Source organism: Heteronotia binoei, chromosome 21, assembly GCF_032191835.1.
Source record: "Heteronotia binoei isolate CCM8104 ecotype False Entrance Well chromosome 21, APGP_CSIRO_Hbin_v1, whole genome shotgun sequence".
Lineage (NCBI taxonomy): Eukaryota > Metazoa > Chordata > Lepidosauria > Squamata > Gekkonidae > Heteronotia > Heteronotia binoei.
This window is the reverse complement of record NC_083243.1, coordinates 83721514-83738531: the sequence shown is the minus strand read 5'-3', so window position 1 is coordinate 83738531 and position 17018 is coordinate 83721514. Positions and strand designations below refer to the sequence as shown.

General features: G+C 44.5%; 1 protein-coding gene across 1 annotated transcript in view; it reads left to right on the top strand.

The window, feature by feature from the left end:
* Positions 1 to 6332: 6332 nt before the first annotated feature.
* Positions 6333 to 17018, top strand: part of PTGR2 (prostaglandin reductase 2) — a 38414-nt gene continuing 27728 nt past the window's right edge. The window contains exons 1-4 of the mRNA XM_060262653.1: positions 6333 to 6414; positions 8633 to 8706; positions 12385 to 12503; positions 16082 to 16273. Coding sequence (XP_060118636.1) covers positions 8670 to 8706; positions 12385 to 12503; positions 16082 to 16273 — 348 coding nt within the window. The 5' untranslated portion in view covers positions 6333 to 6414; positions 8633 to 8669. The remainder of the gene's footprint in view (positions 6415 to 8632; positions 8707 to 12384; positions 12504 to 16081; positions 16274 to 17018) is intronic.

Genomic DNA, 17018 nt, shown 5'->3' with positions numbered 1-17018 from the left:
AGCACCTTGTACCGAACTCGGTAGGATATTGGCAGCCAGTGCAGAGCCCGAAGTCCCGGCTGAATGTGCTCCCGTCTTGGGAGCCCCAATAACAGCCAGGCGGCGGCGTTCTGCACCAGCTGCAATCTCCGGGTTCGACACAGGGGCAGCCCCATGTAGAGGGCATTGCAGTAGTCCAATCTCGAGGTGACCATAGCATGGATCACCGTTGCTAGATCGTCGCGTTCCAGGAAGGGAGCCAGCTGTCTTGCCCGCCTAAGGTGGAAAAATGTGGACTTGGCAGTGGCTGCTATCTGGGCCTCCATAGTTAAGGAAGGCTCCAGAAGTACCCCCAGGCTCCTGACCCTGTGTGCCGCCGTCAGCGGCGCACCGTCAAAAACCAGAAGGGGAATTTTCCCTCCCGGGCCGCGACGGCCCAAGCAAAGGACTTCTGTCTTCGCTGGGTTTAGCCTCAGCCCGCTCCGTTTGAGCCACCCAGCCACAGCCTGTAACGCCCGGTCCAGGTTTTGTGGGGCGGAGACCGGCCGGCCGTCCATGAGCAGATAGAGCTGGGTGTCATCAGCATACTGGTGACAACCCAGCCCATACCTTCGGGCAATCTGGGTGAGGGGACGCATATAGATGTTAAATAACATCGGGGAGAGAACCGCACCCTGATGCACCCCGCAGTCAAGCGTGTGCCTCCGGGACAGCTCATCCCCAATCGTGACCCTCTGTCCCCGACCTTCAAGGAAAGAGGAAAGCCATTGCAAGGCCAACCCCTGGATCCCCGCATCGGCGAGGCGGCGGGCAAGTAACCGATGGTCGACCGTATCGAACGCTGCCGATAGGTCCAACAACATCAGTACCGCCGAACCGCCCTGATCCAGATGCCGTTGCAGGTCATCTACTAGGGCGACCAGCACCGTCTCCGTCCCATGGCCTGGGCAAAAGCCGGACTGAAGAGGATCAAGGACAGAAGCGCCATCCAGGAAGGTCTGTAGCTGCATCGCCACTGCCCTCTCGATAAGTTTGCCCAAATAGGGCAAATTCGAAACCGGCCGCTAGTGAGCCAATTGGGCCGGATCTAGAGATGCTTTTTTTAAGAGGGGGCGGACCACCGCTTCTTTGAGCTGTGTTGGAAATTGCCCTTCCGCGAGGGATCTATTTATGATATCCCGTACAGGATATCTAAGCTCCCTCTGGCAAGATTTAATAAGCCAGGAGGGGCACGGGTCCAATTTACAAGTTGTTGGGTGTGCAGATAAGAGAATCCTGTCAACTTCCTCCAAACTGAGAGGGCTGAAACCATCCAGAACAAGATCCGAAGACAGGCCCGGAGCCTCAGTTTCACTAACTGCCTCCAATGTGGCAGGGAGGTCAAGGCGGAGCGACGCGATCTTATCCGCAAAAAAATTCGCAGAAGCCTCACAGCCAATCTCCAATTCCTTACAATTTAGTCTGCCCTGAGGCAGTGTTGTTAAATTCCGAATTATACTAAATAATTGTGCCGGGCGCGATGTTGCGGACGCAATCTCAGCTGCAAAGTATGTTTTCTTTGCAGTTTTGATTGCCACCTCATAGGACTTCAAAGTCTCTCTATAAGATGTTCGAGTCGCTTCATCTCGAGTACACCGCCATTGCCTCTCTAATCGTCTGAGTTCCCGTTTTAGTCGCCGCAGCCCCTGGTTATACCAGGGAGTTGGCTTCAAACGGGGGCGCAGAGGACACCTAGGTGCGATTTCTTCGATAGCTCTGGAGAGTCTATCATTCCAAGACTCCACCAGACCATCCAAGGAATCGCCAGGGGGCCCAGGGTCCCGTAGAGCCGTCAGGAACAGTTCTGGGTCCATCAGGCTCCGCGGGCGAGCTAAAATGCGCTCTCCGCCTAAACGGGTTTGGGGTGGCACACCCACACGGGCCTTAAGGGCATAGTGGTCCGACCATGGCACTGCTCTAGCAGTCATATCATCCACTAAAACTCCCGCCGCGAAGACCAGGTCTAACATGTGCCCCGCCCGATGAGTGGGCATTGTAACAACTTGGGAGAGTCCCAGTGTCGCCATGGATGACACCAGGTCCATCGCCTGAGTGGAGGCCGCGTCATCGGCATGAACATTGAAGTCACCCAAGACCAATAGCCTTGGGTACTCAAATGCCCAGCCCGCCGCGGCCTCCATCAGGGATGATAAGGCGCCGGCTGGTGCGTTAGGCGGACGGTACACCAGCCAGATCGCCAACCCCTCCCCAACGTCCCACATCAGGCCGACACACTCAACACCCCTGATCTCCGGGGCCGGGAGAGCCCTAAAGGAGTAAACCTCTCGTATGAGAAGTGCCACTCCTCCCCCCCCCGCCCACTGGTCCGGGACTGGTGAAAGACCAAGTATCCCGGGGGCGCCATTTGGGAGAGAGCTACGGTCTCCCCATCGCGCACCCAGGTCTCAGTCACGCATGCCAGGTCCACCTCCTGTTCCAATAAGAAATCCCGGGGGACAGCAGTCTTGTTATTAATGGACCTGGCATTACATAACACCAGTGTCGGAGATGGGTAAAATCGCCTGGCCCCACTACCTGTCACCATCGGGATGGGACACAGGCAGGAAGGTGGGCGAGCACTACTATGTCTCGGCCTCCTTCCCCTATTAGTCTGCCTGCTCCCACCATCATACCTTCCCCTCCCCAGGAGCACTGGAATCCCCGAGCCGACCATCTCCTGCAGGTAAGAACCAGCTCATCAACCGGCTGAGCTGTAGAAGTATACCAGTCTATTCCTATCCCCATTCAGCCCTATTATTACCAATAGCAATTCGCCCTCCACCCGCCAACCACCAATGACCCTTAGTTATTCAATTTGTCCGTCTCCCTAATTCATCTGTAACTCTTTAGCTAACAATAAATTAATTTAAACGTCTATAAGCTCCTTAATTAAAAACCTTCATTTACTTCATCAACTGCATGTATCATGCCCTCAGCTGGCAGACAATATTCATATATGTCAATTTCTGGACTTTTGATTGAAAGGAAAAAACCCTTTGGAAGGCACAGGATGACTGCTGCCCCTATAACTAAGGATTGCCAACTGTAGGTTGGGAAATACCAGGATATTTGGGGGGTGGAGACTGGAGAGGCTGGGTTTTGGGAAGGAGAGGGATTTTGGTGGGGATAATATCAAATCTAGGAGCCCCATGGCACAGAGTGGTAAAACTGCAGTACTGCAGTCCAAGCTCTGCTCACGACCTGAGTTCGATCCCAGCAGAAGCTGGGTTCAGGTAGCCGGCTCAAGGTTAACTCAGCCCTCCATCCTTCCAAGGTCGGTAAAATGAGTACCCAGCTTGCTGGAGGTAAAGTGTAGATGACTGGGGAAGGCAATGGCAAATCACTCCATAAAAAAGTCTGTCATGAAAACGTCGTGATGCGACATCACCCCAGAGTTGGAAATGACTGGTGCTTACACATGGGACCTTTACCTTTTACCTTTAATATCAAGTCTACCTTCCAAAACAACCATTTTCTCCAGAATCTCTTTGTAACATGGAGATCAGTTGTAATTCCAGAGATCGCTGGCCACCACCCAGAGACTGGCAGCCCTACTAGCTGCTCCATTTCCTGCCACTCATGGCAAATGGAAACCATGTGCACCAAGATTTAATAAAGAGTAAATCTTACAGTACTCAAGTCAGTGCTTAACAGAATGGCAGACTTTAACAGAAAACAAAATGACAGCATCTGGTACATAGTGAATAATTCAGACAATCTATTTTGCTACAAACAAGCTGCATACATGGCGTGGGAGGTGTAGTGAGATAAAATATTTGGAAAACAAATAAAAATACATGAATTATTGACACAAATGATAACACGGTGACAGGTTCAGCCCAATATTACCCAGAAATTACATAGGACTTGTCCTTGATTTCATTGGCCTTATCTGGATTGAGTGGCAATATCGATGTTACTATTGAAAACTTGCTTTTGCATTTATAAGAAAATTTTCAATAGTAACATTGATATTGCCACACGGTTCTTTTGTATGCATGTAATTTTAGAACTGTGGTTCTTGTGTTTGATGCTCTTATCTGGATTGAAACTGAAAGATACAATATGTTAGAAATTAAGCTATAATATTAATACAATGTTTATAATTTGCCTTTATTAAATACATGCAGGCCTTGAATTCAGCAGGAACTCGCAGGAGTGCAACTACCTACCTACCTTGTCCATTGAACAGTAGGTGTAGCTGCATAACAATCCCTGGATTAGGAGAGTGAGCAGCCAGCCAGCAACCAGGAGTTTTGCTATACCCCAGCAGCCCTCATTAAACCCTGGAGAATCCCACATCACCCGTTCTCCATTTCTTATGTGATTTTGGGCAGCCAGTGGCTTGCTGGCCTTTTGACTGTGGGGAGCTGCGGCCAAAGAGAGCCCCAGCTGTGAGGCCTGCTTGGGCTGGCTGGATCTCTAGACAGCCCAAGCAGGTCTCGCTTGCCTGGGGCTCTCCTTTCTTGCAGATTGCTTTTGGCTGGTGGGTGGTGGCATATGCTAATGATTATGCTAATGAGCTTCACCACCTATTTTTCTACAGAACGACCCCTGAATCCTATCTTTGGCCTATGTTTGCATAGAGGAAGCAATGTTAGAACTGAGTTTACTCTGAGATGCCTGGCATTAAGGGTCTTTAACTTAAGAAACCTTTTTTTTTCCAACTTAAGAAACTTTTTTGATGCTCAAGAATGAAACAAAATAGTCAGTATAACAAAGAGTGCCCCTGAATATGTACAGAAAGCATTTCACAAAAACTAGTATCTCACTCTCCTATACAATTCAAATCAGACGTTTTTCAGGTCAAAACGCATTTCTAAAAAAACGCAAACAATACTATGCAATATCCTCTGAGACATGGCAGATCGAGGTGAGCGCCATCATAATTTTTCTCAATTACGAGCAGTTCAATGCGAATTATTCCTAGGTTGGTAGTAAACCATTTTCTCCTAATCAAAGCCTCCTTTGCATTGCCCTTTTAAACGTCCCCTCGGATGCCTGGGTTACCCTTTTAAGAACCAATCTAAGCACATACTGAGAGTTCTTTCGACCTCTTCCATTAGGCTGTAAAACCAAACCAGTGCAAAGGACAGATGAAAGACAAGCCCGGGTGAGTACTGGCGAGGTTGCTGGACTTTTATCCAAACAGGCAAACGAGGCGTCAAGAAGAAAACGGGGTCTGCTTTGCTGGAAGCAGCGCTTCGTAACCCTGCAGAGTCTTTTAAGGAAGTTCTTCGCTTAAACGCTTAGACGAGAATCCCGCCTCCTTTGCGGACTTCCTGGTGAATTAGGACGTGACAACTTTGTTTTGGCCCCGTGATGCCACCCGCTTTAAGAGTTGTACGTAATTCTGGTGGAAATCAAGGGGCAATTTTGGGTGACCTAATATTGTTTAAAAATCTAGATTTGAGTCCAGTAGCACCTTAGAGACCCACAAGATTTTCAGAACACAGGCTTCAGAAAGTCAAATCTCTTTTTGTCAGATGGACTCAATCCGGTTCTTCTATGGCAGACCTCCTGAAACTTTATTATTTAGAGTTTCCCGCATATTGCGTGGCTCTAAACTATACTTTTTCCTGAACTCTGGTCGCCTTCTGCTGTGGAACTTTATTGTGGACTCTTACTAAAGAGTAAGATGGAGCACTGGTGAAATGTTAACTTGTATTGGACCACTTGCTTAGAAGTATTGAAAGTTCTCAAAACTCTCAAATTCAATGGGATGAGACAGCAGGGAAAAACAAAGGCGGGTCTTTGCTTCTAATGGGATTTGTGTGATTTTGGCATGTGTTCAGAGACCTATTTACCGGTAATTGTTTGACGGTAGTCCCCCAGTGAGTAGGCTGAATCTTTCTCTCAATGGCAGTTTTCTTCAGTTCTTTCTTCTCTCTCTCCATATTTAATTGGAGTTAAAAGAGACCATATAGAATCATAGAGTTGGAAGGAACCTCTAAGGTCATCTAGTCCAACCCCCTGCACAATGCAGGACATTACCTTCTTCACCCTTCACCCTGAATTCAAGTATATCTTTTGGAATGTGATAACTAAACAGCCTTCCATGTCTAGTGAACTCCTTAAACAACATATGTGAACTTCTTAATTTATTACTGTGGACAATGTAATTATTTTCCAGTATTGTTCTCAGACTATCTTGTCACACTGCCATTACACTTTTCATAGCTATATAACTTCTGCAGCTGAATTTTACTAATTAAAACTCTAATGTACACTCTCTGCATCACTAATCTCTGTATTTCATTCTTTTATTTCCTAGAACTTTTGTAAACTATGATCAGAAATGGCATGCATTTGAGAATGTGATGGATAGCATGTATGTGACATAGTTCTAAATTTAGCATCCTGTCTCTCTATAAATAGAATTTGCATTAGCCAAAGGTGAGTGTCTATTCCTTGCAAAACAGCATATTGCTTTCAAAGGTTACATGATTTAAATGCCTCATGACACTTTGTATTAAGGCAGATTCTCTGGTCATCTTTGCTTCTCTTTCCAACTAGCTGATGTGTCATAGATATTTGAAAGGGGATGTTGTTGCTGTGCAGCTATATGCATGTATATATATTTAAAAGTTTTCTCTTAGAAACATAAGCATAACTTCAGGATAATTTTGTCTCTCCAAGATATCTTCAAATAAAAACAATAAATAGATGATCTGGCATGTAAAGGCAAGAGAAATGAATATTTTCCCTAGGATGGGATAATTAATGAAGCTAATTTCACTGCATTTCAGTGACCTGGGATTGTTCTTTTGCTATAGGTGCTAATGTCTTGACTATTCCACCTCTTATAGAGGTCAATTAGTTTATCTATGCATCTTCAACTTTCTGTTGCATCTACTTGTCCTGCACTAGATTCTGTATTAATCATATTTTGCCTGTCTTAACAACAATCATTGCCGGCTATCACTAACTTGAGTAAACTGAGTACTCTTTTTATTTTATCTTGTTTTAAATCAGCATCTCTTTATAATCTTCTACCTTTCTGTTGTGAATATAAAAGCTCTGACTGAATGGGTGCACACTTCAGTGTGTCTAATGAAGTAATCTTCTCTGACTCAAGAAACCTTATGCTGGAATAATTTTTTTTAGTTTGAGGTGCTACTGGATTCCTGTTTTATTTTTTATTTATTTCAATTCAGTATGTGCAAGAACTCGTTAATTCTACTTAAATCTGTAAAGTACAACAACATAGAATTGTGCCATTAAATGAAATGGTATATGTGAATAAAATTTATTTTGGGTTGTAAATTTGTAGGAATGGGCTACAATCTCAGAATCTGCTTACTCAGAAGCAGTGAGTTTTTTTGTAGAAAAAGACCAGAATGAGCTCATTTGCATATTAGGCCACACCTCCTGGCCTGGGAGCACATGGCTGCCACATGGCAGGTCAGGCCAGGGCCCAGGTGGAGCTCCAATCCAGTGGGCTCTGGCAGAAAAAAAGCCCTGCTCAGAAGTAAATTCCAGATATATGTACAGGAATTACTAGGATTGCCAACTTTGGGTTGGGAAACACCTGAAGATTTGGGAGGGGGTGGAGCCTAAGGGGAGTGGGGTTTGGGGAGGGGAGGGACCTCAGCAGGGCATAATGCTATACTGTCCACCCTCCAAAGCAGCCATCTTCTCCAAGAGGACTGAGCGCTGCCTGGAGTTCAGTTGTAATTCTCAGAGAACCCGAGGTCCTACCTGGAATTACCCATTGTTTTGTATGTTTAGAATTGCAAGTTATGTATTTCAGACATCTGCAATTAGAATAGTCTCTGCCTTGACCTTGCTGCTAAAAAAAATGCCTGTAACAGCAGCTCTGAGTATAATGCTGCTTTTTAGCAATTGAAATCTAACACTGTTAGAAGGCACAGGTTGCAGATGTTCTCTAAACCAAGACAGTCAAGCTGTGGACTCTTTCCCATTGCTGGAGTTGTTCTGAAGTATATGATGGCAAAGTGCTAATATTTATGCTAAAATTATTTTTAGAAAGATTTTTGTTTGATTGGTTCATAGTAACATATTTTAGCACTTTTAACTATCTCCCACTTTTTTTTTTTTTTACATTGTGTGCTTTTCCAATCTGTTCTTCACTTCTGTGGTTGCTAACTCATTTCCCATTAACATCCTTTCAGATCTTAGAAGCCGAACCTTGCCCTGTACTTTCACAAGTGCTTTGCTGGATTTTCCTGTATTCACACGAACACATGAAGCTGCCTCATGCTGCATGAGACCATTGGTCCATCAAATACAGCACTGATTACTCAGACATGCAGTGGCTCTCCAGGATCTCAGGCTGAGATCTTTCATGTCACCTACAACCTGATTCTTACTGGAGGTGCCAGGAGTTAAACCTGGAATCTTCTGAATAATAAGCAAATGCCCTGTTCACTAAACCACAGCCCCTCCCCACTTCACTAGACTTGGAAGGGTGCAGCTCTGCTTAGGATCACACTTCCAGTTGTCTGTATTCTTATGTGTCTGGGACTATAGTCAACAGGCGTTGTGTTAATATGCAGTCCTGATACTATTTTTATGTTGTTCAATTCTTATTCTCCCAGTTAAAAATTAAGACTTGCTGCTCCTTCTGTGTTGACTGTCTTCTGCTTTATAGGGAACTTGACTCCTGCAGCATCCCAGCTGGAGGGCTGATGATTATTCAGAGAGTGGTATTGAATTCACGCCCCGGTATGTCTCTACTTGTTGAAGGACAGTAGCGAGTTCAATGTGGCAAGCTGTCAGGTTTCTGCAGAGAGCTTTTTACAGTAATGTTAGGAGGCTTGTGATAAAACCTTTTCATTGCTTACAAAGGTTTTCAGCAAGACATACACAGCAGGAATTCTTCTATTTTGGTGAGAATTTTTTGCTTGCTTGTGTAAGAGCATAAGCAGTCACTTTAATTAGTATCATCTGTAAAATAAAGTACAAGGAAGTTGTCCAAAGGAAGCAAATATGTTGCAAGTGGTATAAATTATACTTGCTTCAGTGATTCATATTACTTAATGTAGGCACAGATTCTGTACCAGGAACTCATTCTTCATTTTGAACTACAGAGTCTGAGATAATTATACATTTCCTTTTGGCCAGCTGTTAATCTCTCTTCTTTCCTATCAGGTTTCTAAAGCAAGTGGACATCTTCACTTTAAAGCTGATCCATATATTTTTCAACTTTTTACTCAAACATTTTTGAGATTATTGAAAAATAAGTATGAGAATTATTCTCAAATCCCAGTTCTAAAACTAATTTGTTGCAAACATCTGTCAAAAATTATTATTATATTCCGCCCATTCCCCCATGGGGGCTCAGGGCAGAGTATATCAGTGAATCACAATAAGTTACAATAAAATCACAATAAAATCAGTTACAATAGCGAGTTAGTAGTACAGCAGGATGGTCCAACAGAGTGATGTAGTGGTGTGGTAGCACAGTGTGATATTGCAGGGGAGGCCAACTGATCTAACAAGTAGATGCCTGCCACCTTATCCAAAAGCCTGGCAGAACAGCTCTGTTTTACAGGCCCCAAAGGCTAACAAGCCAGGTAGGGCCCAGATCTCCATGGGGAGCTGATTCTACCATGTTGGGGCCAGGACCAAAAAGGTCCTGGCCCTGGTAGAGGCAAGGTGGGCATCTCTTGGGCCGGGGATGGTCAAAAGTTCTTGGGAGGCCGAACAAAGTGACCTCCGGGGCACATATGGGAAGAGATGGTCCCACAGGTATGCTGGTCCCAGGCTGTGCAAGGCTTTAAAAGTCAAGACTAACACCTTGAAATGGACCCGGTATTCTATGGGCAGCCAGTGCAGGCCGCAGAGTGCCAGCTGTATGTTCACCCATACACTTGATGCAGTCAGCAGGCAAACTGCCGCATTCTGCACCCGCTGCAGTTTCCAGATCAGCATCAAGGGCAAGCCAGCATAGAGCGAGTTACAGTAGTCTAACCTGGAAGTAACCATTGCATGGATCACTGTAGCCAGATCTTGGGGGGATAGATATGGTGCTAGCTGCCTGATCTGCCGTAGATGGTAGAAAGCAGACCTGGCAGCTGCTGTGACCTGGCCCTCCATGGAGAGGCATCCAGAATCACTCCCAAACTCTTCAACTGTTGGGCCAGCACCAAAACAGCACTGTCCAAGGCTGGGAGTTGGATGCACGGACCCAACCCCCCTCGACTCAGGCACAGGACCTCTGTCTTAGTTGGATTTAACTTCAGTCGGCTCTGCTGTAGCCATCCAGCCATGGCTTCTAATGCCTCAGACAGATAGTCAGGGGCAGAAGATGGTCTACCACCCATCAACAGATAGAGCTGGTGACAACCCAACCCATCAACAGCATACTGGTGACAACCCAGTCCAAAACCTCGGGCAATCTGGGCAAGGGGGTGCATATAGATGTTAAATTATATTGGTGAGAGGATAGCCCCCTGCGGCACTCCACATATGAGTGGGTGCTGCATGGAGGTCTGCTCGCCAAGCACCACCCTCTGTCCCCGTCCCTTGAGAAAGGAGGAAAACCACTGTAAAGCTACCCCCTGTACTCTGGCGACAGCAAGGCAGTGGGTAAAAAGGTCATAGTCAACCATGTCAAACGCTGCTGACAGATTGAGAAGTATCGGCAGCGCCGACCTGCCTTGGTCCAGATTTCTTCTTAGGTCATGTGAGGGCAACTAACACCGTCTCCGTCCCATGGCCCAGACAGAATGTACTCATGATGAAGAATCTAGAACCTTCGTGATGAACCTAGAATCTTCATGATGAAGAGTCTACAATGTCCATGTAGATGACGTGGCGTCCTCGCAGACTCAGGACCTGGTGTCATCCATGGAGACACTGGGATTCAACCAATTTGTATCGGCTCCCACACACGTGCAGCCCAGGGGCCAAATCATGCCCCCCAGAGGGCTTCTGGCAGGCCCTCGAGTAACTGGCTGTTATCTGCTTCCTTCTCCCTCTCTCTTGTTTCTTTCTGTATTACAGCTTGCTTTGCCAGGCTTGCTCAGTTGCACAGGAGCTACAGAGTAAAGCCTCTCCATTGGCAGAGGCTTCTCCCTTGGAGAGGAATAGCTTGCTTTGCCAGGCTCTCTCAAACACACAACAGAGCTACTAAGCCAAGCCTCTCTTCCTTCTGTTGGCTGAGGCTCCCGTCCCTCCTGGTCCCCTAGGGAAGGAAGGAAAGGGCCAGAGCTTCCTTTGCCAAGTTCCCTGGATCACATAGGAGAGATACCAAGAAAGCACCTTTAGGACCAATAAATGCTAATGTTTTAAGCATGTTTTATTTTAAGGTTTTAAAAAATCTTTGTGTTTGTCTGTGTCCTTTATAAAGTTTATATCTCTGCTACCTGGCATTACATTTTATGACACTCATGGCTCAGCCCGACAAGGTCTCATTTATGTCAGATCCAGCCCTCAAAACAAATGAGTTTGACACCCCTGCTAAAAGCTTCCCCCCTTTTCACCCTGAAACAGTTAGAATCTCAGTTCATTTTAATGCATTTTGAACATTGCTTAGTTTATAAGTTATTTCAGAAATCCCTACTTGGCATAATAGTTTCTGTATATATTGTTCTTAAAATCTGAGGGTAGCCTAATCTACTTTAAAGTCAACTGTAATCTCTTTACTGAGAAATACATTGCAGTTAGTTCAACAGCAAGGATACATATCTTTGCTAGCTCCAGAAAATCGACTAAACATTAAAAGGAAGCGTTACTGCAAAACTGAGCAGTATCATTCCAGTACTGAATTCCAAACAGAGTAGACTTGAACAGGGCATGGACCTGGAGCCCAGGTTCAAGCAGGGCTAACCCTGCCACTAGGCAAACTAGGCAAATGTCTAGGTCACAGGCCTTCTGGGGGTGCCAAATTGCTCACCCATGTGACTCATTGACATTATAAGTGCAGGGGTGTGTGCTAGAAGTCACCCTTGCCTAGGCTGCTAGACAGTCTAGGGCCAGCACTGGGTTCAAGGCAAAAAAATGGCAGATAGCCACTGTTGAGACAAGTACTTTGGTAACAAAAATGAACGCTCCAACTGGTTTCTATCTAGACAAGGTAGCCAAAGCAGCAGGGTAGGAGAAGCAGCAAGATATACAAATGTCTGATTGTATAAAAGGAAAGTCATATAAATGAAAGTTAAAGAGGCAAGAGGGAGTATTGTTGAGAATGGGTGAGGCAGGTCCTAGGATGTGTCATTTTTGCAGAGGGAACTGTGAAAAAGAAGTTTTATGTTTTTGTAGTAGTTTGGTCTCTAGTGAGTTATGCAACACCCCATCCCCCACAACAAAGCAGACAAATTGAAAGCTGATACCAATATAGCAGTCTCTGATGTTGGGGGTAAATAATGATAGTTAATCCTGAACTCTGGTTGATTCTAGGCATCAATGGTGTGCCAACTGCAGAAAACTTCCGTATGGAGGAAGCCACTATATTGGATAAAATGTCAGAGGGTCAAGTAAAAGTTCGTACACTTTATCTGTCTGTGGATCCCTATATGGTAGGTGTTAACTTAAATCAAGTTCATTCTGCCTTGTAACCATAAGATTATTTCAGAATGTGCTTTGTGATCCAGAGGAACATCAAAGGACCAATTCCAGAAGGGCTGGTCTGTTACACTGCGATTCTATGTGATTTCAATTTAAATTTGCTAATCTCAGTGAATTTAGATTGGAGTAACCCTGCATTTGATTGCACTGTTTATTACAAAACAAAGTCTTGTGAAGACTTATTTATGTATTGTGGCATAAATTTTGAAGACTACAGCTACTTTGTCAGATTTATACAGCATATTTAACTTCTGATATATACCTAAATATAGAGAATCTACTGTAAATACTAGACCAAAATGCTATGAGAAATGCAAGAAGAATACTCTGTAACATTTTAATTCAAAGCCTGAATGTGTACAAGATAAGTGAAGTAATTATTCACAACAATTTATTATTAATTTATACCCTGCCTTTTCCCCGTGGGACCCAAATGGGAATCCAAAGCACATATATCATTCTCTTCTCCTCCATTTTGTCCTCACAACAACCTTGTTAGGCAGTTTAGGTTGACAGAGTGTGACTGACCCAAGGTCATCCAGCAATCTTCCATGGGACAAGTGGTGAGATACTAGTCTAACCCTCTTAACCAGTATACCACACCAACAACCAGAGTATATCCATCACAGCTTGCATGTCTGAAGTTTTTTCTGATTCCAGAATTATTATTATTATTATTATTATTGAATCGCCTCATCCTGGCTGACGCCGGGCTCTAGGCAATGCACAACTGTAAAATACAAATAATCAACAATAAAATCAGTTAGCTTAAAAACAATTTTAGCCCAATGACATATGTTATAATTTGCTACCAGTCTGCTTTCTAGATTCTGTATCGGGGCAGGGAACACCCCTCCCCCCATTGTGTTTCTATAATTATGTAACATAAACAGATCTTTATGCTAATTTAGATTTTTTAGAAAGCAGTTCTCATCTACAATAGTACTTTGATGCTGGAACTTAGGGTTGCCAACTCTGGTTTGGGAAATAGCTGGAACCTGGGGAGGGTGGGGTTTTGAGAGGGTAGGGACCTCAGCAGGGCATAATACCATACAGTCCATCCTCCAAAGCAGCCGTTTCCTCCAGAGGAATTGATCTTGGTCATCTGGAGATCAATTGTAATAGAGAAAAATCTTCAGGTGCCGCCAGGGTGTTTGCAACCCTACTACGACTTTGAACATGTTTTATGGATTCCTGGCGGGAGGAGGAGCTTGGCAGCCCCCAGCTCCCACTTCTTCAGTTCCTTACTCTGGCCCTTGCTCCAGCCCTGTCTGCCCCTCCCTTGGTCTTTCCTGGGTCCTCCTTCTGCCTGCTATCTGACCTCTGCTACTGGAAACAATTGGTTAGTCTGCTCTGGACATTCTTGTCTGCCCACATGGTTTTCTTATAAAGAGTATGTCAAGCCAAAGTTCTGATGTCTTACAACAGTTCCTGCTCTCACAGGACATGGGACTTCTTTTCTGGCTCAGCCATAGCATTGGCTGTCATTCTTTGAGCCTGCCACTCAGCTGGGGAGTGGGTGGTGTTCTTATTTCCAATGTTTGTTGTGATGCACCAGCAATGTTAGGTGAGTTCTAACCCTGCACAATTCCTTCAGCTTTTTTCTTCTTTGAGGCAAAAATTTTTACTAGCTATTTTTTATCTTACTGGCTATTTGTCTGATAAAACAGATCTTAGAAATTTTATTTGAGCACTTTGACTTCAAAAAGTCTTCTCTTACATTTACTTTTTTAAACAGGTGTCATGAACCTGGGCCTAGCGAGGCCTGCAGGCCCCAGGGAAGCCTGCTTAGGAGTACTGAGAAGAGCCTACATTTCCTAGGATCCCCTTTATCCCTCTGATTGGGTGGCAAGGGTTTTGAAGGGAAACTGGCCCAGAGAGGGGTGGGAACTGGGAGGAGAAGATAAAAGGGCCAAGCCCAGGAAGGGGGTATTCTTTTCCTGGAAGGTTGAGCTGGAGTGAGGCTGTAGCCTGGAGAGCTTAAAGCAGAGGGAAAGGTCCCTCACCCAAGGGAAGTGGTGAGTGCTGGTTAGTAGTTTAGGGACTATAAGATAACTGCGTTAGGGCATGTGTTTATTTTCCCTTCACCCTTTTACTGGTTAATGCACCTTATTAATTTATATTGCACTAAAATAAACCTTTTTATTGTTCACTCTGTGTGTCCTCACACCTATTATTTGGTGTAAGCTACAGGAGGTCTGAAGGGCTTGGGAAGGGACTCTGGTCCTTCTCAAGGGGAACCCTTAACCCAGAGTGGTGGCAGCAATTGGTAATACCCCTTTGAGTCATGACAACAGGAAAAGATAAACTTTTTTAAACAGGAAAAGATATGAGAAAGTCAAAATAATGCCAAAATCAGGGTTTTTGCTATATAGAATTTGCAGGTAATTCCAATTGCTTAGGAAGAGATTTGCAGCTCAGTTGTCTTCCTTCTCTTAACTATATCAAAGATTTCTTGAAACCTCTTGTAAAAAGGTAAAGCACCAGTGCAAGCACCAGTCGACTCTGGAGCAACGTCATATCATGATGTTTTCATGGCCTTTTTACAGGGTGGTTTGCCATTGCCTTCCCCAGTCATCTACACTTTCCTCACAGCAAGCTGGGTACTCATTTTACCAACCTCAAAAGGATGGAAGGCTGAGTCAACCTGGAGCTAGCTACCTGAACCCAGCTTCGCCAGGATCAAACTCAGGTCGTGAGCAGAGTTTAGGATTGCAGTACTGCAGCTTTACCACTCTGCGCCATGGGGGCAACCTCTTGAGCTGCCTATAAATATCAAGAGTGTATTTTTCTAGATTTTGATCATACTACCTTAGTTGCAATTAATAGATTTATAATAATCCTAATCAGATTTCTACTTAGTCCAAATGGTATCACCATGGGGTTTCTAAGTGTGTGTGCTTAAGAATATGGGATTGCCAGGTTGCAAATTGGAGAATGAGTGTTTAGTTGAGAGCACCAAATAAATGTGAGATGAGGCAGCTGTGCTTTCCTCATTCCTCTGAATGACCTTTTTTCTGCCCTGTTCCTTCATCTTCAGGAGTATAATTTTGTGTTGTTGCAGACAGATGGAGTTCATTCTCCATGTCACCTGCCTTCTGTTATCTTCTGTGATACCCTTACGGTGACAAGGAAGTAGGGGCTATTTCACCCTTGCAGGTTTTATATCTCTGATGAATGGAAGCTTGGGAAGGTTTGTGTGTACTAACAAATATCCTATAAAATGTACATGTTGTATACTAATTTAATTTGAACATTCTACACTGCTGAATGTGAGAGTCCCAGTACAGAAGTGGCTAAAAATACTTTTTTTGTAAATTGGGATGGTACTCAGCATTACAGAGCAGTCCCTGTTCTCATCAGTGCTCTAAGACTGAGTCTAGAAGGGGTGTGTATTGAGGGTGCATACATTTTAATGCAGAAAAACAAATATCCCTGTAGTGCAAAGCAATGAATGAAAGAGGTCACAAAAGGAGAAGGGACGGGGTGATGGTTGTTTAGATAAAGTAATTCTGTGTTTATCTTTTAGCGTTGTCGTATGAATGAAGACTCTGGTTCTGATTATATTCTGCCCTGGAAGCTATCTGAAGTTGCCAGTGGTGGAGGAATTGGTGTTGTGGAAGAAAGCAAAGACGCTTGTTTTTCCATAGGAGAGTTTGTAACTTCCTTTAACTGGCCATGGCAGACTAAGGCCATTTTAGATGGAAAGCAGATTGAAAAGGTGTGTATAGGAATTATTCTTATTTTTTCCATTTCATTCTTAAGAAAAATTGCTTCATTTGAGTAATTTTAGAAAACTGTAGCTTAGAATCATAGTGCTGGAAGGGACCTCCAGCATCATCTAGTCCAGACCCCTGCACAATGCAGGAAATTCATAAAGGATGAGGAATTTGCTTGATTACTCTTGAAAGGATGTAGGAATGTCACACGACTCAGGGTTGATGTTTATCGCACCAGTCTGTCTCTGCTGCCTTCTTGACAGTGGTGGTGTTTTATTTTATACATTCTGCTCTACACAATCATTTACTAGAAGTATACAGAGTAAGGAGACCGATGTTTACCTTAGCTGTCTGCCCCAAATGTGTATTCCAGGAAGGAGGTGAAAGGCAGAACATTCCAAGGCCCTCAGCATTCTTGCATAGGGCAACGTGCATAAAGGCTTAAGCCTACCTTTTAAGTCTATGGATGAATTCAGGACAAGGTTGGTTTGCCAGACCGTTGACCCTTCCTTCATTCCACTCTTCTGTTTTTTAAAGCCCATCAGCAAAAACGTTCTGACCCTTCACCATCACTCTCTGGAATCGATTGTATTGAAGGGGTGTATTGTTCCAATTGCTTTGCTAATACATATGCATGATTGGCTTGCAAGGTATATTCTTCTCCTGACGGTTTACATATTCTTGTAAACAAGACACATAAGGAAGGCAAGCATTGTACAAAGCAACACACCGCTACAGCTAGTCCTA